The following is a 26,912-nucleotide window of genomic DNA, read 5'->3' on the forward strand; positions in this document are numbered from 1 at the left end:
AGACGCATTTTCGTAGCACTAAAAAATGGTAACAAAAATCGAAGAACAAATCATTTTGGAATTCTTCTGATTTATAAAGCAGGTAAGTGTTAATTTTTATAAAATAAAAAATTTTACTTTTAAGTAGTTTTTTTCTTGATGATAGTTTTCTATAGAATGGTTTTCTACGTCCGATTATGAATCAAAAAAGAAAAAACATGAAAGTTGTTTATTTTAATATAAGGAATTTTTAGAAATTTTTTTTTTTTTGTTTTGTATCGTAAGCATTCTTTACTTTACGTTTTTCAGTTTCTAAATAATGATTTTTATTAAAACTTAAAATTTTTTGATAAAATTACTTGTCAAAAAACTTTATTTACAAAATTAAATTACATAAAATTATGAAGCTTATGTATACTTTTTGCTTATTTTAATGTTTGAAGTAATATGATTCTTAAAACTATGGAATGTAAAGTTTAAATAGGCCTTTCAGGTTATATCATTAAATTTAGTAAAACTATTTCTCAGGCATTAGGTTTTAACTCTAATAAGAAGATACATATTTTTTTCTGTTTATTTACAAATATTTTTCAGATGTGTTTTGGATGTTCCTTCTTTAAAAAAAAAAGAGATACCATCTTGTTTTCGGTTGTATAAGAAAGAATATCAAACATTTTTCTTTTTTAAATTTAATAAGCCACATTAAAGAAGGAACGTTACAATGCTGCGTGCTACATTAAAGACGTCTCCAGAGTAACTGAATGACGGTTCATATAGAAATCGCAGGCATGCGTCTCATACAACAACGCCTCCTATAGTTCGTTGCGATCGCGAATCGGGTTCCCTCTTACTTTTACAATTTTTTTATTTTCTTGCAAAACAGGGAAAATGATTATGAAATTATATTTTTAATTAATAAGATATCGAAATCGAAATAGTAGGAAAATAGACGATTTCAAATACAGTAAAGGCTAAATGGTACAGGACCCGAAATCAAGGTGTACTCTATTCTTTCCCCTAACCCTAAAATTTTAAACTAGTTACATTTTATTAAGTGCAATTGGGTATAATATGAAAAAAGCACAACTACTTCCACTTACTAGGAATAACATTTACCTTTTAGTTTAATTAATAAACTGAGTTTTAAATATGTTTACTAAATTCATAAACTTCGGTAAAGCAACAATATAAATTATTTCCAAAGGAACTAGACTAATACAATTCCAACCTGGCGAGTAGCGACTTATAAACAAGACACTTTCGTTTGATGCTTTTACTTGTTGCTAGAAATCAGGTTCGGAGAAAATGCTGTTTACTAGTTAAATTTAGTAGGAATAACACGATCTGTGACGTAGGCTATAGTATACCCAATTGTAAGAATCCATTTCAATAATTCAAATATTTCAGATTTATGAAGGTTTTTGAAATTTTTCATACTTTTGCTTTCCTGTTTTTTCGTAGTTTTTTTTCTGCCCCAATTCCTACTTTTTATATTATTCAGTATCTTCGTTGATTTTGTTATTTTTGAGTTTCATAAAAATGCCTACCAATTCTAAAACGTCATATGAAAAAGTAAAGCTATAAATTTCGCAAAAAATTATAAGCATTATCATAAACGTTTAAACAGTGTCTATTAAAAACAATATAATAAATAAAAATCAGGTTAATGTGTCGCTCACATCACTGGTGGAGACTTGGAGGTCGTGAGTTCGATTCAACTCAAGGTATCAACTCAAGAGCAATCCAACTGGCAATAACGTTACTGCCATAGCCATAAAAAAAAAAAATTCTAAAAATTGGAGGTAGGTGCTTGGCCATAGTTGGGTGATTTGATGAGCTGAAATAAGCAATTCGTTTTTAATATTTCAATGTCTAAGTTTATTCGATATCTAAGAGTATTAACAAAATTCTATTTTTTACTACACTTTTAATAATTAGTGCATAAGTTATAAAATCCACATTTCGTTTTGATGTTTACTAAATTTTTCCGGAGGCTCAAACATTGAATTTTGGGCATGAACTTTGCTTTTAATTCGTTTATGACGTTTAAGTTTTTCAATTATCCATTGTCCAATCAGGAGCGTTGTTTCTATGATATCACAAATAGCAACCAAAGATATTCCTAGCCATAAACCTAAATATCCTCCAATGTAAGAAAATAGAGCCACACTCTAAAAAAAAGAAAAGAAATGATAATGTGATACATAAAGTATAAAATTTATATAAATAAAACTTTCTAGCACCTTTTTTATAAAAATTATTAAGGAAAAATGGGTATTTATCGATTATTTTTATTATTATATTAATGGGTATTATAGTTAAGAACGCTCATAATATTTCAATCTGTGACTTTTATTCATAAAAGGGACATTCCTGTATCGGAACCTGCTCGTAAGCTGAAATTGCGTAGGTGCCAGAGTGCCACTAGTTAGTACTTATACTTGAAAGAAATTAAAAGAATTTATATTGCCCGGAAACATTTACGAATTTAACTGTTTAAGATTGCCCACATCTGAAAATTTAGCTTAATTTAATCTTATTATTTTTAAAAATATTTTTATTCTTAATTTTTATTAATTTATTTTTATTTATTTATTTTTACTTATTTATTTATCTTGGTTATTGTAGATGCCCGAGTGCCACTGCTTGTACTTTAATTTATTTATAATTTTTATAGATAATAACTTATAATTCTTATTTATTTATTTATTGCAGTTTGTTTTATCTTGGCTATTGTAGGTGCCAGAGTACCACTCCTTGGTACTTGTACTTGAAATAAATTAGGAGGATATATATTTCTCGGAAATAGTAACGAATTTTACCCTTTAAGTTTGTCTATCTCTGTAAATTTAGATCAATTTAATCTTATTATTTTTTTTGTTCTTTATTTTTATTTATTTATTTATCAATTTTTATTTATTTATTCATTTTTACTTGTTTATTTATTTTTATTTATTTTTCGTGTTTTGTTTTAACTTTGTTATCGTAGGTGCCAGTGTGCCACTAATTCGCTATATTGTACTTGAAATAAATTAAGGGAATATATATTGCTCGGAAATAGTTACGAATTTTACCTTTTAATTTTGCCCATCTCTGTAAATTAGTTTTATTTAATCTTCTTATTTTTTTTATTTTTCTTATTTATTATCTTATTTATTTTTATTTATTTATTTATTGTGTTTTGTTTTGCACTGGTTATCCACAAAACTTGGCAACCATTTTGAAATAGGTTGTGATGTAGTTTATTGTCCCCTGTCAAGCAAACGAGCAAATATTCCAGAAAACCGTTTAAAATGGATGATAAATATGATCAAAAATTATTTTAAATGGCAATAATATCTTTAAAAAAAAATTCATTGATTATTTTATATGAATGTGTTTATAATAAATGCATTGTTTCCATAAGGGTTATTTAGAATTTATTGCTTCCTGGGAAAGAAATAGCATTATTTAGCAATTTTAGAAATAGCAATATTACTGAAACATAATGACTTTTTCTAACATTAAAAACATAGAAGAATGTTTATAAATATTTCAAAAATATTTTTATTACGTCTCTTAAACATACAAATGTCAGCTGAAGTGAACGTTTAATAAACATAAAAATCAAATAATAGAAAAATCATAAAAATTAAAGAAACAAACACAATGTGACCAAACGAAACTATAAAACTTAGCAGAAGAAAGTAATTTTCAAAATCTTGCTGAATTTTATTAATCATTTATTTAATTGAATATAAGTGCATTATTTATTGAATAATATTAAGATTCTAAATTTAATTGAATAGTATATGAGTGATTGATGTTTCATCGGCCATATTACCTTACGAACTAACTGAACGGAAAACAAAAAAAAAATAACAAAACAATTTTTCTTGACTAGAAAGATTCTATGACGCCATCTGTTACGGAAAAAAGTCGAAACATCAGCAGTTCTTCAACCGCTTAAAAAATTTCTTTTGCGGCTCTGAAAAGTCTCATAAGCATTACAAATACGTTTTAGTCATTTTATAGCACTTAACTGTTTGTAACATAAACATGAAATTATCTATTATTATTATAAAGTTCTCTTTTAGCATTTCTAAGTTACCTATTACCAATTCTCAAAAACTTACAAACACAACTAAATTAAAACATATGGACAACGATGTATTTGCTTTACAATAATAGCAGAACAATATATCGTTAAGATAATGTTACAGAAACATTTATGAAAATTTAAAGAAGTTGCAATGCGTTATTAATTTATTAAACCTTTCTAAAACGTTTATGCAGTGTCCGTGTTTAAAAAAAATTCTAGTCATTAGTGCAAACAAAATAAAATAGCTTTCTCTTAATATTTAAATATATCTTCTTAAATAAAAAGACTACTCATTTCAAACACGAGTAAGAAGTTTCTCTCTTGTATAAAACTTGGCAAGAGAGTTTTAAAGTTTAATAGAAGTACAGTCAATTCGCTATAACTCGAAGTACGATAACTCGAATATTACTATAACTCGATTTTTTTAAGTGGTCCCGATCCTTTTATCTTCAATTTCATGTTAATTATTCTCGATTACTCGAATTTTACTCCCTTTAACTCGANCTTTCTCTTAATATTTAAATATATCTTCTTAAATAAAAAGACTACTCATTTCGTACTCGAGTAAAAAGTTTCTCTCTTATATTAAAACTTAGCAAGAGACTTTTAAAATTTAATAGAAGTATTTCGAACTCGAGTAAAAAGTTTCTCTCTTATATTAAAACTTAGCAAGAGGCTTTTAAAATTTAATAGAAATATTTCGCATCCAATAAGCATTTTTTTAAAGAAATATTGATGTGTTCTAAAAAAACTATGTGCTAATCTCATTGGAAGCATCATTGCATTTAGAATTTAAAGTCGCATAGTTATAAAGTAAAAACTTTTTCTCTTATTTACTTGACTTTTCTTCAAAATTGTATTTGAATATGTATCTAACAATTTATACACAAATAATGGTGAAAAATATTTATGATAAGTGTTAATATTATATACTGTAATCAACAACTAAGCATAAACACTATAAAGAATAGATTAACACCACAGCTTTACAATTCTATGATTTTGAGTTCTGTGTACAATAATTTTCCTGAAATTCTCATTAAGATATCAATTGTATCTTATAAAAAAACTTATTTGTTTAAAAAAGCTCAAAAAATTTATTTGCTCAAAAAACAAATCAAAATGTAAAACAAATGAAGTATGCTTATTTGAAGGTTTGTACTGTTTATGAAAGTTATGGATCATTTAATTCCTTTTATAATTTACGATTGCCCAACTAGAAAGAGTGTGAATTCATATAACATGCCACAGTCCAGAACCAAAGAAAAATTAACAAAAAACACATTATGGAAAAACATATAAAGTAACATCTCGTAAGTTTCTTGAAAAGTGTTTTTTAGTCATTAGTAAATAAGTGTTACGCTTATGGCTCTCATTTAACAGCTGTCTGAGAAAGAAAAATTTCCTCAAATCCAAACGGTATAGTAGGATACGCAAATCGAAAAAAAGGGGTAAAATTTAATACAAAATGTTTTTACACATTACAGTTATAAACATTGATTTTCAACACCCTGTACATGGATAAAAATTCGAAAACATATACTAAATTCGAATTAGGTATTAAAAAAACAATTACCTCATATTTTGGAGAGTATTTATATCTGACAAGTATCATCCTGTTGAAACTAAATGATATTGCAGTTCTGGAACTAAAGTAATATGAAATACTGGATGAATTATAAACATTACGAGATGGTTCAAGGTTCAATAAATGTATTTAAGATATATAAGTTAAAATATTAACAATGATAAAAAAAAGAGAGCTACTTACAATTCATCTCTCGTTTTTGCATTCTGTAAAAATTAAAACATTTAAATTCTTAAAAAAAGATAATACAAAATTTCAAGAAAAATGGTTAAATAAAGTTGCGAATGCCTACCTCATATCTGGGAAGAGGTAACTCTTGCACATCTACCGAAATTTCTTCTGAGCTGCAATAAAAACATAAGAGATTAAAACAGAAAAATGAATAAACACGTATTTTTTTTCAGCAAGAAACAATAAATGCTTAGGAGAATACACCCTCCACTCGCAGCTGCCCGCTAACCCCTAAATTCATGTTGTAACTTCTCTCTCCCGCTAATAAACTAAGTTATTCGTTTACCAAAAAAATGTTAGCACAACATGAAATGTTGCAAAATATAAGCGTGTTGATTAGGATAACATTGTAAAAAATACTGATATTTTAATTAGGATCGAGTTCGAAAATTCTATACTCTCATGAAATTATTTTTACATTTTTCACCTCTTCTCAGTGTCAGTTTACATCAGTTGAAAACTGTTTAGAGGCAATTTCAAAACTCATAAATAATTTTAAATAATAATTTACTGTTGTTTTTTTAGTTATGATCGAGAAAAATTGCAATATGAAAGTGTAAGAACTTTTCCATCGTATTAAACTGTGTAATTTTACAAAGTCAAACTCCAATATTTGCACAAAATCGAATAAAAAAAGTACAGTATTCATTAAAATAAATAAAAATGCTTACAAAATTGAAAACCTAATTTCAATTTTATTAAACTATCTCAAATAAGGTATAACAATACGCCAATATAACATAAAAGAATTGAAAAATATAAACTTTAAACAATTAGTTTTTCGATTAAAGCTTACTGTGTTCGACGATATAACAACTTATTATCATTTGAGAAATGTAGATAAAATAATGGCAACTTAACCCAGAGAGCTGTAGAACATTGAAATGGTCAGTCTGTTCCTACTGCTAGAAATTACGTTTGCAAAAAGTGAACAGTGATCGTGGATTAAATTCCCGTGGCAAGAATAGACCTCATTGTAATCAAGGACTATCTGAAGCTTTAGGTGAGAATGTGTTACCATATAAGACGATTGCACGATGCCTTACTGGGTTGGATTAGAATGGATTACTTTACTTTATTTTCAAATCTCGTAGAGTTGACCTGAAACTAGAGCACAAGCAGTCATAGCACAAAAAATGCACGAGGTATACAGTATATTTGGCAAACTTTTCCTGACTTTCAGTGATATAGACTCAGAGAGTCTTGAAGCACAAAACATTGCTCTTCTGTTGATTGTTGCTCCCTCTTTTGCAACAAAAAGAGCGGGCAAGTGCCGGGAAGACCTCCCACCAGATCGTGTTCTATGACCATTGGAATTGTCCTTTAGACGCTATGTCCAACCGAAATAAGTGGCAACTGTGAAGGTAATCGAATCAGCTGGCTAATGCATCAGTGCTCTAATAACTCACAGTAAAATTTATACCGGGATTTTGACACAGTCCAGTTTTTGCTATTCAGTTTTTCCTTTCTGATCTTTTTTTCATTTTACGGAAACTAACCATTATTTTCAACAACTACATAAAAATTATATTGAAAAATGCATAATGACTTTTTTTCATAACGTGCTTTGGCAACTGAAGCAGAAAAACAGTGATAGCGTGTTGCTGAATAAAAACCATCATAGTCTGATCAGACGACAACGCATCTTAAGCAAACATTACAAATGCATTTGTATCGTACTTCTTTTTCTTACCGAAGTCAAACAGTTGAATTTTTGAAATAAAATTTACCTATAAATTATTATTTTTGCGGTTATATATTTTAAAATCATTCTTTATTTCTGTTCTTCGTACCACAATTTTTCGATGGCTTATTAGATAACTTCAATTTTTATAGTTCTTGTTAAGTTTCCATTATTTAAGTTTTTAGAGACAAGCTTTAATAATATACGCTTCATAATAAACACGCTTTATAATGAACACTTGGCTTCATATGACTTTTGAAATCCGAATTCGGGGACATCATTACCCTACTTAGCGAAATTATTAACGCAGATTTGTACTTGTAACGACCCAACATTTGAAATCAAAGATAAAAAATTCGAAAAAAATGCGATAGAACTAATTTTTGATTAATTATAGCAACATGCTACCACTTCTCTCATATTATAAAATATTTTATTTTATAACCGTCCTACCCAATTGAACAGCCCACCCAGTTTTGGGTTTACGACTACTAACGTACCTCCGTAACGTTGCAATTTTGCATTCAATCCAGAAGACAAGTATTGGGAACTCCTGGACCAAGTATTGGGAAATTTTGCCATCGTGGAGGACTTTTTGATGGAGCTAACCAGCATTTGCGTTACATGGAGAGGGAGACCACGAGAACCCCCCCTCCTACGGTTAGCTTGACGGCAAGGAGACTCTAACCCATGATTCGTCTACAACTGAGGATATTTCACGTCAGCACTGTGGTCGGTGCAAGCCGGATGTGGCATTCGTATCAACTGGAATTCGAACCCGGTTCACCTCATTGAAAGACGAACACTCTATCCCCTGAGCCACCTCAGCTGATTATAAAATATTTAAGAAATCTTATGAAAAACTCCTTCTTTGAGATGTAGCGCGTGAACTGGTAGTCAAAGGGAATTTTTAAGTACTAGGCAGTTAGCTCCACCATTTTTTTGAACGTAGGTATGCCGAATTTGGTGCGGAATTGCGGATTCTTATGCGGTACATGCATACACACGTATACATAAGCATATAAATAGATATTAAAAAGTTTGCATTTCAGATGTAACCAGATATACAAATTTAAAAAAGAATCGTGTTTCCTGGCAACAATCCAAATATTATTAGTTATAAGCGCTATAATCTCTTGAAATATAAAACTACAAAACATATTTTACTTTTATGAAAATTAAAGTTAACTTTAATGTTCAAGTATCAGTATCACGCTCGTTAAATTTAAAATTATAGTTACGGGTGGATACAAAATGCATTTACTGTAAAATCATCACTGTATTGAAAAAGAAAATTCTTGCATTTTATAAAACTATAACTTACAGCTTGTTTCTTGAACATATTAGAAAAGCTTTAAGCAGGTAAACGCTAGAAAGTATATACTTTATTTTTTGTAGGCAATTTTTTTTTTGTAACTTTTAAGTGCTTTTTGAACTGAAATTTTTCCATCGATTGCTTAAAATATACACTGGAATAAATACCTCACTTGTCTGGATTGCAATGTCAAACGCATATATATGTAGGAGTCAGAATTTGACCTGTATCTATATAAAACTTTAACAACATCTTTATTATTAGATATATCGATTGGGATACGATTTCCTTCTATTCAGCGTAAAACGTTATATTCTGAGTGGGTAATTTTTCTGGTATTTGTGATTCATATATAATTTTCAAAAAATTTAGACTACTTGATAACTCTTGGTTATTAAATCGCCGAATGTTGATACTTACTTACAAGTTGTAGGACATAATTCCTTGCATTCCGAATATATATCCCTTTCCTGTTTAGCTAAAAGGAACATATAATCTTTGTTATTCAAATAATTATCATTCTCTTCTATTAACCAAACACTTCCACAGTATAAAATATTCATAAACTATGTTCAAAATAAAAATATAAGCATGGTATTTTAAACATTCCAAAATTAGACTGCATGCGAATATAATAAAAGAGAATTGTCTCAAAAGAGAATTAAGAGAGAAAAAAAGTGAATAAAAGAGAATTGTCTCAAAATAATTGATTTATAATACACAAAAACTATAAAATATTGGCAAAAGTCATTATTATTAGTGTTATTTCTACCTATATGAACTGCATAATCGATACAATTATAATCATAAATTTGGAATCTAGTTATAGTAATGTGCTTATCCATTGTTTGGGTTAAACCTGTAGCTTTTGAATGTGCATTGATCTAAATTTCTCGGAAAAAATGGTTAAATAACAATTTTATTGCTATTTTACCGTATTCAAACAAAACAATCAAATAAACATAAATAAGATGGTATTCAAACTGTTGCCTGTGACAAAAACCTCTTATTAACTGCTTTCAGATAATGCTGCTGAACAACCATAATTTTATCACAGTTAGTTCCTTACACATGGGTACATATTATAGCCGTGAGGGCTGGACTGTCAATCTCATGACCGCAAGGGTGGGGGCAGTGTCCTAGTGTTGACACCACAATATTTCTAACACATAAAGTATTTTCAGTGTCCTGCACTCCCCAATTTGTGACCCTTGACTATAGGAATACGATGCTCTCATTCACCATCAATGGTAGCACCATAAGTCTTCTGAACTATTTCCAACGTCCAGATAAAAAAAAATTACGGTTTTGAAACCATATTTGTTATAAATGGTTAAAAAACCGTAATGATAAAAAATGTTCTTTACCGTAATCTGCCAGAATTTTTACCGTTCCAGACTACTGCCGGTTATTTTACCATAATTTTAGAATGAAGATTCTAACAGTGTGTAAGCAGCCTATTAATGCATCACAAAGCAAGTTTGTTATTCTTTGATGTCATATTTAGGATTTTCGATCGCAATAATGTAGTAGAGAAGTTATAGCACACATACGCAAAAGTTTTCCAAAGTGGACGCTATAGCAGTCTGGGCTGCAAAAGTAAAAATAAAAATTTCTGTAGTTGAAAAAAAAAAAAAGAATATTGGAAACAGTATGGGCTATAGCAGCCTGGGCTGCAAATATCTCTATATTTCTTTTTTAAAAAAATTTATTTATGGCAATAATAATAGTTGGGAAGAGAAAGGCTAGAATTATCATTGTGGGAATGCGGACAGCTGGAATAATTGTGTTATTTATCACTCTCAAAATTCCTCTGTCAAAAAGAAGTCAATTTTGGGGGGAACTCTAGAACTTAAATAGACTCCAAAACCACTACATTATTGGACAATTTTGTTTTTGTTTTGTCATGTAAAGCCTTCCAAATCTTCATTGTATAATTTATAGCAAACCTACAATAAACTATAAACTAAAGAAATAATAGATTACGATTGACTTGTTAAAATTAGGTGGTATTAAAATTAAACTTCAGATGAAAATTTCTGAAATAAAAAAACTAATAATATGTAAAACAGTAGGAGCTATAGCACATAGCCTGGGCTGCAAAAGTAGAAATAGCTCTATATTTCATTAAAAAAAATTTGGGTATTTAAAGTTATAATAATAAGTTGGGAATAGAGGAACTAGTATAAGTATGGTGTTAATGTAGACTGATGGAATAGTTGGGTGTTATTTAGCACTTAAAATTTCTCCATCAAAGAAAAGAAATTTCAAATTCTTTCGGAAGCTGTAGAACTTAATTTGTTTCTAGAACCAATACGTAATTTGTCACCTTGTTCTCTTTGTAATGTTAAGACTCTCGAATCTTAATTGAATAATTAACAAAAAGCTTAAATAAAATATAAACTAAAAAAAGCATTAATTATGTATAATTTATTAAAATGTAAGAATATTAAATGAGAATTTAGATTAAAAGAATGTTTTACTTGGACAAATAGGTGCCATGTTAGGGTACCGGATAAAATAAGGATCCACACATTCAAAGTGCTCCAATGATTCATTTAAATGACATTCTTCTGTGCATAGCTACAACAAATAAAAGAAATGTATATTAGACGCACTACCATAATGCTCTAAAAATTAAACTTAGTAACAAATAAAATATTTGAGAAACGAACAGTTCGCATAATTCAGTTGGAATTTCTAATTTTAAAGTAGATACTAGTTTCAAATTACGTTAAAATTGTATGCTTTACAATTCAAAAATTTTCCATTCACCATTAAATTAACTATTACAAAAATTATGAATAAACATAAAGCTTTTATTAGAATTAACTGTAAATTATCAATCAAATAAAATTTTACACAGAGTATTGTAAAATTAAAAAATAGAATCTCATTTTAATGTACATAAAACATATGGGCATAACAAATCTCTATTTTGAAATGTAAACATTTATCAATGAATGTTAAAAAGCATTTTTAAATGAAAACTAGTATACAAATTAGAAAACATAAACAAACATACTTAAAATATTAATAAATACTTAATAAAAAGTATATTTTTTACTTAAAAAGCTTTTCACTTTTTTTAATTTTCTGGATGTATACATTTTTGATAACCCAAAGAGCGCCTTGGAGAAAAACATTAGGCAGATTGAATAAATCCTGCTTTCATAGGGGCTGTGGAATCCCCAATGGTTAAAGAATCGAACTCCGGTCCGGAGGGGCCGATGTTCGATCCACGACTCCGTTAAAATTCACCAAGTGCATGCGATATATATGGTCGTAAAATCTGTGAAATCACCTATGGTCGGTGCCTGAGGAGTACCGTGGGTAAGAAGATCTGAAGAAAATTTAACTCCCCTTCAGATTTATGGCTAAATTAAGGAAATGGCCTCACGAATGAGTAGTGCTGCCATCTATCCATATGAGGTCGATCTGAGCAATGACGTACTTTCACCCTTGCGGTGTTCACTCGTCAAACAAAAGGCGTACCTTCCTGACTTAATTTGCAAAGGACCAATGGCCGGCGAGCTAGTCCAAATGTCATTAAAAATAACAAATATTTCACGGGACTAGTGGTAGTTTATTCACGCCGCACTCGAACTACACAGTACGCCATTGGCAACGATCTGAAGAATATCCCTGAGGATAATCCGAAGGTATCACAACTTTGTTCCTCAGCAGAGGAGATGCATCCTCTTTCGCTTTGGTAGCCAGACGACCTGCTGTCGAGATCGAGCACTTTATGGTAGAACAGTTTAACGAGGACCGTTACCACACACCATCTATTCCTTCGCAGACCAGATCTGATTCTGATCGAAGTGGTCACCCACCTGCTCACTGACCACTGCCAGTGATGCTTGACTTCAGTGATCTACTGGAAAATGTCCTTACGATCAGTCCACAATGAAACTAGTTCATGAGAAAGAATTTGATTTTAGATGGTTAGTTTCATATGTATAATTTTAAAACTTCATAACTTTACAAACAGCCCATGTTAATATAGCTATTAAATTTTTGATACGTATTAATAACGTCACCGAGAAAAGAGCGATAACGTTTAGAGGCCGTTCCAGTAAAAAACGGTTATCTTTCAAAAAATCATACATCCACAGACTAAAGACAAAATAAACTTACTCTTTTTGAAAGTGGTCCAAAACCAGAGCGCGTTTCCCACATTTGGGTGTAATTGTAGCACATACTTGCATAGGGTGGGGGAAGCCGTTCATTAACTTCCTACATCAAAGCAAAATCAAATTAAATGCATCTTATCTAATTATAAAATATCTCAGTAAAATGTATCAAATAAAATTGCCTTAATTTAATGTTTTTCTAAACAAATTTGTATTAATTAGCTCAGGAGGTAGAGCGCTCGCATTCCAGTAGGGTGAACTGGGTTCGAATCCCAGCGATGACTTGTCGATTAGAATTAAATCGTATAATGAAAAAAATAATGATTCTTTAATATATTTTGAATACTGAATAAGGATAATTCTGAGAAACAAAACTTGTGCACATCAGTCAATTGCATAAGATAAACGATATCCCGAGCTATCAATTTTTACTTTATTTGCTACAAAAATTTACATCTAGTAGTTGCATCCTCTCCTCACCACCTAGATCCATTATTTTTTCTCTACCAAGTTTCTGATGATAGATTTAAAATGTACAAACATTTTTTTTTTCGAATTTTCGACCCAAAGAAGAGCATTTTTTTGTATTGCTGAAAATTAATTTATTTCTAATTTAAATTCGAAAATGTAAAATATTTTTGTTAGCAAGCAGTTTTTTGCTTGATCTATCGGCGGTTAAATCTGTGATGTCCCGTCCATTGATTTGATCTCCAGATTTCCCTGCAATGCACCCAAGTTTTATCTTAAAAAGATACATTGTGATAACATATTTATTAACTCTATTGCCTAAAGGTGTTTAAGATAAATCTCTGCATAAAATTATTTGTAAAATTAAGTATAAAATATTTTGGAAAATAATTTTCCAACCATACCGTTAAAACAATTTTACAATCAATCTTGGGCATCAGAGTGTGAAAATCATATTTATCACAAAACTATTATAACTATTTTCACATGCAAAGGTAACACTAATACTATAAATTTGTAATATAAGCGACATCTCTTAGCGATATTCCGAAATACAAGAGTGATTGTGAGATTCAAAAAAGGCGTTAGTAGCTACGAATTCAATTTCAATGATGCAATTTTTTTCTTCGTAGCATGGCATGCGATGCCATCCCTATCTACTACCACTTAGAATAACTTTCCTCGAATTTTATGGGTTCAGCTTGAAACCCATTTTGTGAATAAGAAGGAAAAAAAATTTAAACAAATTAAAAGTTTTACCTTTGAGGGGAAAACTAGATAATTGTAACCAGGCTTAACAGCAAATCCATTGTAAAAAGGATTGAGTATGCCGTATGGGGAATGGAGGCATACTTGTAGAGCAAACGGTGATCCTGTATAAAATCGATTAGCTGAACCCCTTTCAGACTTCAATCTTACAAAAACTTCTAAAAATAAACAAAATAGCTTAACTGAAAATTAGCTTGTTTAAAAAATAGTATGTATATCGAAAAGTTCAACATTTCCTATACAGTAATTCTAAATACACAAAGATAAATCAAAAACAATCCCACGGCAATTCACCTTATTCCCGACCGTGTTTCATGTTCTACACGGTAGAGGGCAGTATTTGTAGAGGTTGTTTCAACTTCCGGCAGAAGATTCAGACAAAAAAATATGATAGAAAAATTTCAAGTAGACTAAATAAATCCTCAACTCAACGGTCAGATAATTGCATATCAATATAGGATGATTTCCCAAACTACTTTTTTTTTCATATCTTCATCTGATATTTTTAAATATAAAAAACACATTTTTTCTCAAAAATACAGTCTAAAAGTAAAATTTAGAATAACTGAGTTCTCCGAGTATATACAAGCAAACCCGGAATGTTAAGAATGTTATGACGTCAGAAGAGAGCCTCAAGACTTCCGGTAGAGTTAGTTTGTATTTTTAGGATACATGGCGAATACCATGATAAACAAGTAAATTTTATTAAAAAAAATATTTATTTAATTTGCACTATATTTTTTAAGTAAATAATCAATTTTGAAAAGGTAAATATATTTCCATTAAAATCACATACTCATTTATAATTTAAATTAAATACATAAATTGAACTCAATTTATATTTTAAATTTTTGTATACCAGAGGACTATACGATCCCTACTCAACCCCCAAAGTCGAGATGAGAGTTGATCGAGATTTCGTGATTCAAAGTCGCTTTGCTCGCTGAATTATTTTCAAAGTCAAGAGTTAGTAAAAAATAAATTTTAAAAAATGGGCAAAACTCATAATATTAATAACTTGCTTGGTATAAAACTCTTTTATTTAAGCTTGGGGCAACAACAAAAAATGCGAAACCTTTTAATTAAATGTTAAATATAAACTTTTGAGAGATTTTTCAAAGTTATAAAAAGAAAAAAAAAAAGAAGGAAAGAATACTTTCAGATAAGCCAGCTGTATAGAACTGTTTTCAAACTTGCTGCATTTGAAAACTTCCTCTGTTGCAGGTTCGCCTAAGCGATATTTTATAAGAAAGCAAAAAATATTTTAGTTGTAATAAATTGGCAACATAATACAAAAAATATGAAAAATATAGAAAAACAAGCGATAAGTGTAAAGAAAAATGATGTCTAAAAATAGTTTTTTTTCCTATGTGTCTTCCTATGTAAAATGTCCTCGTCCTGTAAATAAATGTGCTCTTATCTAAAACAACCTGTCTCTTCTTCTTGTGAGTCGTAGTCCAATATTGGCATAAAATTCAAAGTTCGACTTCGCATCATCCGCACATCACACCAAAAATTACAGCTTCGAAAAATTTAGCTCTTCAAACGTCGATACATGACCGACGACTGGTGGCTTTAAGAAAATTGTTGTTAAAAGTTTACTCCTGAGATTCCTTTATTGTAAGGTTCCTCTATAGTGGGAGCTGAATTATCCGCCATTATGGAGCAAACAAGTGCGCTAGTTACATAGTGTTAACATTAGCGTGAGAGTTTGAAGCCCCTTTACGTGCTTAAAATTATTGATATGGGTAATTGTGCAGGGATGAATTGGGCAAACAGTTTGAAAAGAAGGCTGTCTAATGTAAATATTTCCAACAGATCTCGAGAAAAGGAAGAAATGTGTAGCAAATTGCAGAAGATATGACTAGCAGACTAGAACTGGAGCTTGCTTATGTGAGTTATAAATTCATTTATTTATACTTTATTGAATTTATATATTCCTTTCCAAATCCCTTAATAATTCCTCTAAAAAGACTGAAATGCATAGGTTGTCCAAAACCAGGATCTATTTTATATAAACTTCAATCTAATGCAAATGTAAATTTACTGATATTTCTTCATTTGCTAGGGTTTTTTTACCCACGTCACTTGCTTGCAGGTGTCCCATTAATTGGATGATAATAGAGTGATATATTTCAGCCTCTGCCTAGGACATCTTTGATGTTATTGCGTAGTTTAAATTAGATTTATCTCTCTAAATTCAATTTTAAAAAAAAGAAAGAAAACATTTTGTTGCTCCTTGGTAAGTTTATCACATTTTTATGTTTATAAAAAGCGTTAAAAAGACTCTAAAAAGATAAATTGAAATGGGCTCCATTTTACTACTAAAAAATAGGTATAAACTTTTATTTATTGATAAAATATTGTATTTTAAAAGCCACTGCCAAATTAATGCAATGACCGTAATACTATTCAGACATTTAATAAATATAGGATTGACGCGTCATTTTATTTAATTCAATAAAATCATTAAAATGTCTAAGAAATATCAATAATATATAGCGTGTATGTTATAGTTTCTCAGAAAATGAAAATATCAGTTATCAATTTTTTTAGCTTACAGAATGACGGCTATTAAAAAATGCCTGAATGTCACAAAAATGCTGTTTTGTTATTAACGGATACTCTGAAATACATATCGATTTATAATACTACATAAAAGAATAAGAGAAATAAATTGAATAAAAAAAGAAAGGTGGAATAATTTAAAAATCTGAAACCAAGGCAAATCTGTTGGGCAGCAAAACTACTTTAAAATATTATTTAATATCATGCTATTATTAATTTCACAATATCTTTAACCCTCAAAGTTCTCAAAGGAGATAAAAACATTGTTTGCAAATTTTATAGGACCTATAGAAATTTGAAGGCTCACTCTGGATTTCTTAATCCTTAAAAATAGACCAGGCATTCTAAATTTCAAAAAAAATTGCTTAAATCTTTGAATAACAAATGACTTACTAGACTTTATATTGATTTTCATAGAGCCAGTCCTCTTTCCTTTTAAGCCGTTAAATGTGTAACAATTGCTTGGTATGGCCTTGATATCAAACACATTCAAAATTACGGGATCTCTGTTAAAAAATAAAAAATAAAAAGCGAAACATAATAGCATCAGTAATAAAACAGAATGAAAAATATAAGCCATTTCACATTTTAATACATTGAAGAGTCTTTTTTAATGTTATTATAATCCAGAGTTTGTGAATTAGTTTACTAAAATTGAATGTAAGTAGCTTAATTAAAACTTTTTTCAGCACAGTGAACAAATTACTTAAAGTTTAGTTTTCGAGTGTTAGTGCTCCAAAAGAAAATTAAAAAATCACAAATTTTTCTATTTCTTCTGCATATTTTATTTTTATTTTATAACCGTCGCTGAACTGCCGACCCAATTTGTGGATTTACGACTACTAATGTTCCACTCCGTAGCCTTGTAATTTTGAACCCAATACAGAGGACAAGGGCCAAGTATTGAGAGAAATTTGCCTTAGTGGAGGACTTATTGATGGAACTAACTCACATCGGCATTACATGTAAGAGATCTCCTACGGTTAGCCTCAGGGTAAGGGGATTCTAACCCATGATCCGTCTATCACTGAGGATATTTTACGTCAGCACTGCTGTCAGTGCAAACCGGATGCGGAATTCGCATCGACCAGCCATCCCTCGGATTCAAACTCGGTTTACTCCATTGGAAGGCGAACGCTCTATCCCCTGAGTCATCACGTCCTCTTCGGCATATATTATTTTATTTTTTATATCCGTCGTAAAACAGCCGACCACATTAACGTAAACCAAAGTCGTAAACCGAAAAGTTTACGACTTCTAATGTTCAACTCCGTGGCATATTGAACCATAAAAATTTATATGTGGCCGGGATAGCCTGGTTGATAGAGTGATGGGCCCATGTCGAAGCGATCATGAGTTCGATCCCCGTCAGCCGAAGATTCTTTGTGTGACTGGTATACGTTAAATCTGTCTGGTCGTGAAGTCCTCCGTGTTCCCATAACGAATGAATGCCTCTAGAGGTACTTAATTGAAGATTGATTGTTCTCTGGTTCATGTCAAAATTACGATCGGTGGATGAATGAATGGATGTGTGAATGGTTGCTCCCTATAAGCGAGTTGTGACGTGTGTGCGGCTGAATTCATATTCTTGGTCATAGATGCCGCCACTGAAGAACGAGAAACGTACCCTCTACCGTAAATTTGTCTGGTTTCACCAAGCAGGCTTGATGGTATTTGGCAAGAGGCATTAGAAACCACAACAACATTTGCATTCAATATACTTCATTTATCAGGGATGATAATCCTCCAAATTTTTGTTAATTTCCTCCCTTTTATAATTTTTTTCCAGATTTTCGTGTGATTTTTATCCAGCTCCAGCTATTATAAGATAAAAAATTAAATATAACGGAAGAGAAATCCAGAATTTTGCATTTAAAGTAGTATTTCACTACAGAGCAAAAACATTACATACTTTTATTCTTCTCTCGCGTAAAACGTTTACTATGGCCAAGCTTCACTCATTTTGTTTAAAAACGTGCAAAATTCTCGTATTATGATAAAATTCTGGGATTTGAGATTGAATAGTTACGGCAATAGTGTGTCATAGAGCCGTGGTGGCTCCGGGGATAGAGCGCTCGCCTTCCAATGAGCTGACCAGGGTCCCAATCTCAGCGATGACTGGTCTATGCGAATTCCGCACTCGGCTCGCACCGATCACAGTGCTGACGTAAAAAATCCTCAATGGTAAGCGGAGCGTGGGTTAGAGTCCCCTTACCGTCAGGCTAACTGTGGAAGTTTTTCGTGGTTTTTCTCTTAATGTAACGTAAATGCGGGATAGTTCCATCAAAAAGTCCTCCATGTAGGCAAATTTCTCCCAATACTTGATCCAGGAGTTCCCTTGTCTTCTGGATTGTATTCAAAATTATAAGGCTACGGAGTTGAAGTGGTAGTCGTTAACCCAGAATTAGGTAGGCTGTTCAACGACGGTTATAAAAAAAAAATAAGCGATTAGGCGATAGGATTATTCAAATGCGCGATTTGAAATTTATCGATCATAATAGCATTTTTTAAAAAAAGAAATTAAAATTTTAAAAATCACTTTGAAATACATAGCAATAGTTGTTGAAAATGCGATAATGAAAATCACGTATATAAGCTAATTGCGACAAAGCGAGTACGTTAAAATGTGATTCTGAAAACCATGCATTATGTTAAGTATTACCAGAACGTTTAAGAAAAATTTCACAAATTCAAAAAAAATAATAAATAAAATGTCTTGATAAAAATTTATTTTAAAACAGTCAAAAAGTCATCTGTTTCTGCTTTATTGATTTTTAAAAGAAAAGTTTCAAATTCCAGTGTTTTTTCACCTTTTTCTGAAATTGTGTGTTCTTATGCCTGATATTCATGTTTTCATTAATTTATACTTTCTTTTATTTATTTCCATTTTTTATTTATTTATATTTTCATTCGAAAAGCTCTTAGTTTCCCAAACACACTAATTCGTTTCCGGGTGGTTTGAGTATTCAGTTTGTTATTATTCTCTTTAAGAGTTAAATGAATAACTCAGTTACTTTAAAAGTTAATTCATTTATGCATTTAAAAAAAAAAAAAAAAAAAAAGGCTTTACGTGCAGTTCCTCTTTTTCTGATTGTGAACTATATAGCATTCCTCGATGATGTCTTCAATTTGTGTTCCCATATCTCGATATTCTTCTCGTGATAATGATGGGAGATCACGTGGTTTAACAGTAGGGAACTAGAAAGGAAATATTATTTTAAACACAAAATTACAATAAATTTACATTATTGCTGGTCATTCTTTTTTTCATAAATTAATGACCTTTAAATTTAATTACTTGCTTATGATTCACCAACATAAAAAGTAATTAAATTACATTCATTAACGATATTATTTCTGCGAAATATACGAGTATGTTTTGCAACATTTTGAGAGAGTGTGCTGCTTTGTAGCTCTAAGAAAAAAGAAAAAAAGCAATTGAAACTGGCAAAAAATAAGAAATAATAAAACTAAAATATCACTTAGAAACGCAAATTTGGTGTATGGATTATGAGGTAAGACTTGTCTAAAAGTTAACCATTCCAAACTTCACTTCTAATAAGTGTTTCGTAAGTATTTTGCATATTTTCATTAGTAAATACATTTTACCTTTATAACTCATAAAATAAATTGTATTTTTACAAAGATAAATTTTCAAAATTTTGCTCTCCTTCAATTTTCTACAATATTTTTTTATGATCTAATTCTGCATTGAAAAAAAGAATCAAACTGCCGTGCAAAATAAGTTTTGTATATTTTAACTCAGAAATATGTGTAGATGTGAAATATTCAATAAAAAAATTACGCAATTTTGAACCTATTTTGATTTTAAAATAATTATGCAGTTAGAGGGTCAACGTTTAGAGATCTGATAACTCTTCATTTTATTGTACATTTAAAAGAAATTACAAATAGTAGTAGAGGCAAACGCTTTATATTCGTCACTTATAAAAGTTTTAAGAGAACAGTGTGAGTCCTACTAATAAGGAGAAATATATTTTTAACTGCAAAGAAAAACAGCCTTTAGATGTTTTTAATTCTTCGGGCTCGTGTCATTTCTAATAAATTGAAATGTAATTACTTGCACAGGAATGTTTACTCACCGATTCATTGTCAGGCAAATAATTTAGATCACATAAGTGACTGTTTTCTATACAGAATTCCTCCAGACTGTTATATGGAGAGCAGAGTTCAGGAAATTTCTGGCAAAATGGTTTCGATTTTATCCTGAAAACATTTTTTGTAAAATAAATCAGATCGGATTAACTAATGAGGTTTAAGATAAATATTATAGGTAATGATTTTTTTTTTGTTANATTCATTAACAATATTATTTCTGGGAAATATACAAGTCTGTTTTGCAGCATTTTGCGCGAGTGTGCTGCTTTGTAGAAAAATGAAGAAAAAAAGATCACTTTAACTGGCAAAAAAAAAATCGCTAAGAAACGCAAATTTAATGTAAGGATTATAAGGTAAGTCTCAAAGTTAACCATCCTAAACTTAATTTATAATGAGTGTTTCGCATGTATGTACTTTACTTATTTTCATTAGTAAATACGTTTTACCTTTATAACTCATACGTTTTACCTTTCATATTTCTACCAAGATAAATTTTCAAAATTTTTCTCCTTCAATTTTCTACAATATTTTTTTGTGATCTAATTCTGCATTGAAAAAAAAATCAAACTGCGTGCAAAAAAGTTCTGTATATTTTAACTCAAAAATATATGTAGATTTGAAATACTCAATAAAAAAAAATAATGCAATTTTGAACCTATTTTGATAATAAAAAAAAATATTCAGTAAGAGATTCAACGCTTAAAAATCTGATAACTCTTCATTTTATTGTACATTTTTTTTAAAAAAATTACAAATAGAAGTAGGAAAAACGTTTTATATTCATCACTTCTTTTTAAAGTTTTAAAGGAACAGTGTGAGTTCTACTAATAAGGAGAAATATATTTTTAACTGCAAAGAAAAACAACCTTTAAATGTTTTTAATTTTTCGGACTCGTGTCATTTCTAATAAATTAAAATGTAATTACATGCACAGGAATGTTTACTCACCGATTCATTGTCAGGCAAATAATTTAGATCACATAAGTGACTGTTTTCTATACAGAATTCCTCCAGACTGTTATATGGAGAGCAGAGTTCAGGAAATTTCTGGCAAAATGGTTTTGACTTTATCCTGAAAACATTTTTTGTAAAATAAATCAGATCGGATAAACTAATGAGGTTTAAGATAAGTATTATAAGTAATGATTTTTTTTATTTTTCCTTAAAATTTAATTAGTAACCCTCCTTTTTTTCTGTCTGAATCGAATAAGCAACGCGTGATTTTTCTTTTCATTTTGTGACGTAACAACGTTAACTGTAAACCGGCTTTACAGCGAAAACGTTATATTAACCTAACTCTTGTTCCAGATCAAAGGAGGCCGCTTTCCTCACACCTTACTAAAGATCAATACTTATTTTTAAGTCGTCGGAAGATTGATTAAATTAAAAACATTGAAGGATAAAAGATAAGTCAGTTTTTGCATTTTAGTTTACTACTATGAAACAAAAGAACTACCTTTTATTTATTTATTTTTTTATTCATAATACCTTAATTTGTTTTTGCATCCCTCTAATTTTTATTGCATTTATCTCTTCAACTATTATTTAAAGATTGGAAGGGTAAGCAAGAAAAAATTCTTGACGTTTTAAAACAGAAAACAATATAAATTTGAAATAAATAGAGCTTCTTCTATTTTTGAACTTAGACCTCCGATCTAATCAAATCAATAATGAATTTATTTAGTTTTAGATCAATTGCATACCCTGACTAAATTATCTTATATGAAAAAGGCAATCTTTTACACACTTTTTTTTCGCTGTTTAAAATTCTAAATTTTAAGAGTTAAGAAAGGAATTTATCGTCATACTCCTTGCAAATTAATACATTGATATCTCTCACTTGGTTCCCAAATCATGCAGTATATGAGTCTCTGTTGGCAACAACCATTGTAACCAATCATTAATCACATAATCTGTTACAAATGATAGAAATTCATCATGGAAATAAAATGTTTATGATTTTCTCTTATGTAAGCGATACGGGACATATTTTATGTAAATTATATCGCCTATGATTATAGTAAGGCTAATATCGTATTATAAGAAATGAATTATATTTACAAAAAAAATTAGTAACTCTTCTTGCTTTAGTGACGCTGTGTCATTTTTCTTTAAAGAAAAAACTGAATTATCAGTGATATTTTGCATAGAGTTTGTCTTAAGCTAACAGTAACGCTGACTTAATTTTCTTCCCTTTTGTGATACAGCGATTTGTAACTAAATTTTTGAACATGCGCAGTGAAGCTAAAATAGCGTCAATGTTAGAACGGTAACGCTTTGCAAAATCTCTCTAATATCGTTTATAAAGTAGAAAAAGTTAAATTATCGATTTAACTATCAATTTAGTTAAGTTATCAATTTTAATTTGACTAATTTCGAAAATAATTTAAATAAAATTGAAATTAGTTTCGCAAGGAATTCTAAGTCTATAATCTGAGCTTTACAATGAAAAAAAAGCAATATATTTTCTTTGAAAAAAAAAAAGCTTATTTTAATTTATCTCAAGCTAACCGTGGGAGTTTTTCGTGGTTTTCCTCTTCATGTAAAGCAAATATGCGTTTGCTGCATCAAAAATCCTCCACGAAGACAAATTTCTCCCAATACTTGATCCAGGGGAGTTCACTTGTTTTCTGGATTGGGCTCAAAATTACAAGGCTGAACATTGGTAGTCGTAAACTCACAATTGGATCGGCTGTTCAACGACGGCTATAAAATAAATTTTTACGAAGAATAAGTAATTTTAATACTGATACAAACCCGTTATAGTCACAAACGGAAATAGCAGGTAGATCAAAACTCTCTGGAAAAAAATATTGAACATCAACAACTGTTGGATAGGACCAATAGACTTCTAGAAAAGTTGTAGTCTGCCAAAAGAAGCCAAAAATGCAGCAGGAAAAGACTATCAGTTTAATACTTTTCCTGAACGTATTTTTAGTCACCACAATTTGAGGAATACCAGTAATTACTGAATTTTTCAGGAGTCTTTTAAATCTAACACAGAACTTCATATTTTTTCAAAACAAAAGAATCTGTTTTCAAACTATAATATATAATCTAGATATAATATATTTGCAAATTCAAAATCAGTTCAAAAACCAATTTTAGAAAATGAATTTTAGCGTTTCCCTCAATATTCTGTCGTTCGTGAAGTCTTCTCGGAAAAACTATTCTGACAAATCATTTTCTTCTTTTAAACAAACACCAATCCACACAATATAATAAATAAATAAAATAATCCCATCCCTTTATTCAACTTCAAATGAAAATTGTAAGGGTTAAAATGAATTTAATGTTTGGTAAGTATACGAAGGGTGAGGAGAAAAAAATGTTCCTTTAGTGATTTTTGAATAAAAAATGCTTTTATTGGTTACAATAAGTTAAAATCTTTTCCAATGGCACGTACCTATTTCCGTCAATATCGATTTTTTGTAATATTTTTCCAGATCATTTCATTAAATGACATTGGCACGATATTAGAAAAGTTATCAAGGTAACAATATAAAAATATTTATTTCTAAAAAAAAAAAGAATGTAAAAAGAATTACAAGTCATTTTTCCCCACCTTTTTCGTTTACAAGATTTCGTTATTTTCGATTAAAGATAAGATATATACTTTACTTTAAAGTAATGGTTTTTTTACACATGTTATAAACGTTTTGTAAAAAAAAGAATCAATAAAAAATATCTTTGTAAATGATACTTTCCCTAAAAGCTACGTTCCATGGCTATCTTAGATTGCAATAAAATTTTTGGCCTTCATTTTTAGGATTCTTCGATTTAGCAAACTTTTTAATAATACAAAATGTCGCTATACATTGTAAAAACTGAAATAATATTTCTCCGAATTCGGTGTATAAAAACTCCAAAAATGTATTAAGGGGCCGTTCGAAAAGTACGTACACAAAAATGGAGAAATTTTAACCCCCCCTTCGTACATTACCGTACATAAGGTCTTACTCTCTCCCCTCCCCCTTAGAGTACGTACATTTTATTAATCTACCCCCCTTTTTCATAAATATTAAAATAATTATGTTTTAAATAAAATTAAACATTTATTTAAAATAATTTATTCATTTAAATTATTTAAACAATAACACCCAACTTTATCTTTGAATCAATAAATAAAACTATCTTATCTGATCAACATAATACAGTCGAACTCGTTTATAACGAGCTCGGATTTAACGAGAACTCGGATTTAACGAGGGAAACGAGAATATTTGGTTGGATCAATGTTAAGTCTATGGAACAAAAGTCGCTTTTAACAAGCAAGACCCGGTTTTAGAGAGCAATATTTTTTTGTCTGGCAATCTTTTTTCTCATCTTTCTAGTCTTTCTGTCTTATCTTTTTTTCAAAATGATATGAAATGAGCGAGTTAAAAGTAAGCTGACAAACTATTTTAAATATGTAGATTAATGAAAAAAATAAATGTTTTGGTAAGAATCTTTTCCTTTATTTTTCTTTCCGTTTATATTTCCTTTCCTTTAAGACTGTAGCACAACTAGAAATTTTTTGCTGGTTTGGGGGGAGGGGTTAGTTGTCACTAAATTAAGATAAATATTTAATTAAATTAATTAATGTAATTAAAGTAAGTAAGCATTAATTAAATTTTAAGTCAACTCAATCATTTGACCTCCCAAGCAGCCCCCTCTTCTGGTTGCACGTCTGCCTTAAGGACCCGTTTATTACGAGCACTCGGATTTAACGAGTACATGTTACGGTCCCTTTGTGCTCATTATAAACGAGTTCGACTGTAATTTCCTACAATCAATACAATTAATCTACAGTATTTTCCCAAGGACATTCCAAATGCTTCTCGAGAGACGCCAATTCAGCGTTACTCTTGTCTGCGACTGATGAAAAGTTTAGATTATCGTCATCAACGAGATCATCTACGATCCACTCTGAATCATCTTCGTTTTCCTGGTTTCGGAGGATAACCAAAAGTTCTTTCTATCGGCGAGCTGCTACACGAACTGGTCCTACTTTGTTGATTCGAAAAGAAGATTCGCATATTTTCTTGTGATCTTTCAAACAAGTTAAAGATGCAAAATACGTACCACAAGTAGGACAAATTTTGCGTTTTTTTGCGTTTGCTGCATCGTATGGTATTTCTGTGATGGAGTTCAAACCTATTTTTTGATTAATAGCAGCTTTTACTATTGGCTCCAACGTTTGAGATGAAAATAATGATGGAAAAGTTCCTCGTGGTTGATTAATATCAAGTCCATCATAAGAGGGAAAATCATGTAGGAAAAAGTCAAATTTAAATTTGGTGTATGCTTATAATTTACGTACTTTGTATAATACCTCTCCATCGTACAAAACCGTACAAAATAGCAAATCCCCTCTCCCTCCCTTCGGGATGTACGTACTTCTTGAACGGCCCCTAACGAATATTTTATATCAAGGAAACACAAAGTTCAGCGTTCATATATACTTTAAAGTTTAATGTGTGTGTTTAAATCAAAACAACAATAATAGAACATGCTTACACCAAGCTCAATGCATTTATCCAATTTGTAAATTCTTTTTGCTTCCAAAAACACCATTTTCAGATAAATTTCGAAATTGTCAGATGACAACAATAGTTTATTTGCTATCAATCAAGAGAATGTGTAAGTTTGTTGTCGTCTTCTTTGCTAAACATACCACAGAAACAAAAGTTCTCTGTTAAAAAAATCATGTATTTTTTAGTAGTGTAATAAAGATAATTATGCTCTCATAACTATAAATCTAAAGCCGGTATAGTCAGGTTGGTAAGGTGTTGGTCCCATGTCCAAGAAATCGTATGGGGACTGGTGCACGTTAAATCCATCGGGTCACAAAGTCTTTCATGTTCCAACTGCAAACACACCTTTGGGTGTACTGAATTAGAAATTGATAAATCTCTGGCTCAAGTCAAAATTACGATCTGTGGATGTATGAGTTTGTCCATCCAATAAACGGGCAGTGACGTTTGCGTGGCTAA

At 30.2% G+C, this 26,912-nt stretch overlaps 1 protein-coding gene across 1 annotated transcript; it reads right to left on the bottom strand.

The window, feature by feature from the left end:
• Positions 1–1,857: 1,857 nt before the first annotated feature.
• On the bottom strand, positions 1,858–26,493 carry LOC122270771 (acid-sensing ion channel 1C-like). Its single transcript, XM_071180369.1, has 13 exons — positions 26,437–26,493; positions 23,695–23,804; positions 20,922–21,045; positions 19,889–20,016; positions 17,212–17,324; positions 14,242–14,408; positions 13,019–13,117; positions 11,362–11,461; positions 9,299–9,356; positions 5,941–5,992; positions 5,832–5,854; positions 5,637–5,709; positions 1,858–2,150 (listed from the first exon to the last, which is right to left on the bottom strand). The coding sequence occupies exons 1-13, from the start codon at positions 26,491–26,493 to the stop codon at positions 1,926–1,928; spliced, it is 1,329 nt and encodes a 442-aa protein (XP_071036470.1). The 3' UTR covers positions 1,858–1,925.
• Positions 26,494–26,912: the final 419 nt, after the last annotated feature.

The sequence above is a fragment of the Parasteatoda tepidariorum genome, chromosome 4 (assembly GCF_043381705.1).
Source record: "Parasteatoda tepidariorum isolate YZ-2023 chromosome 4, CAS_Ptep_4.0, whole genome shotgun sequence".
Classification (NCBI taxonomy): Eukaryota; Metazoa; Arthropoda; class Arachnida; order Araneae; family Theridiidae; genus Parasteatoda; species Parasteatoda tepidariorum.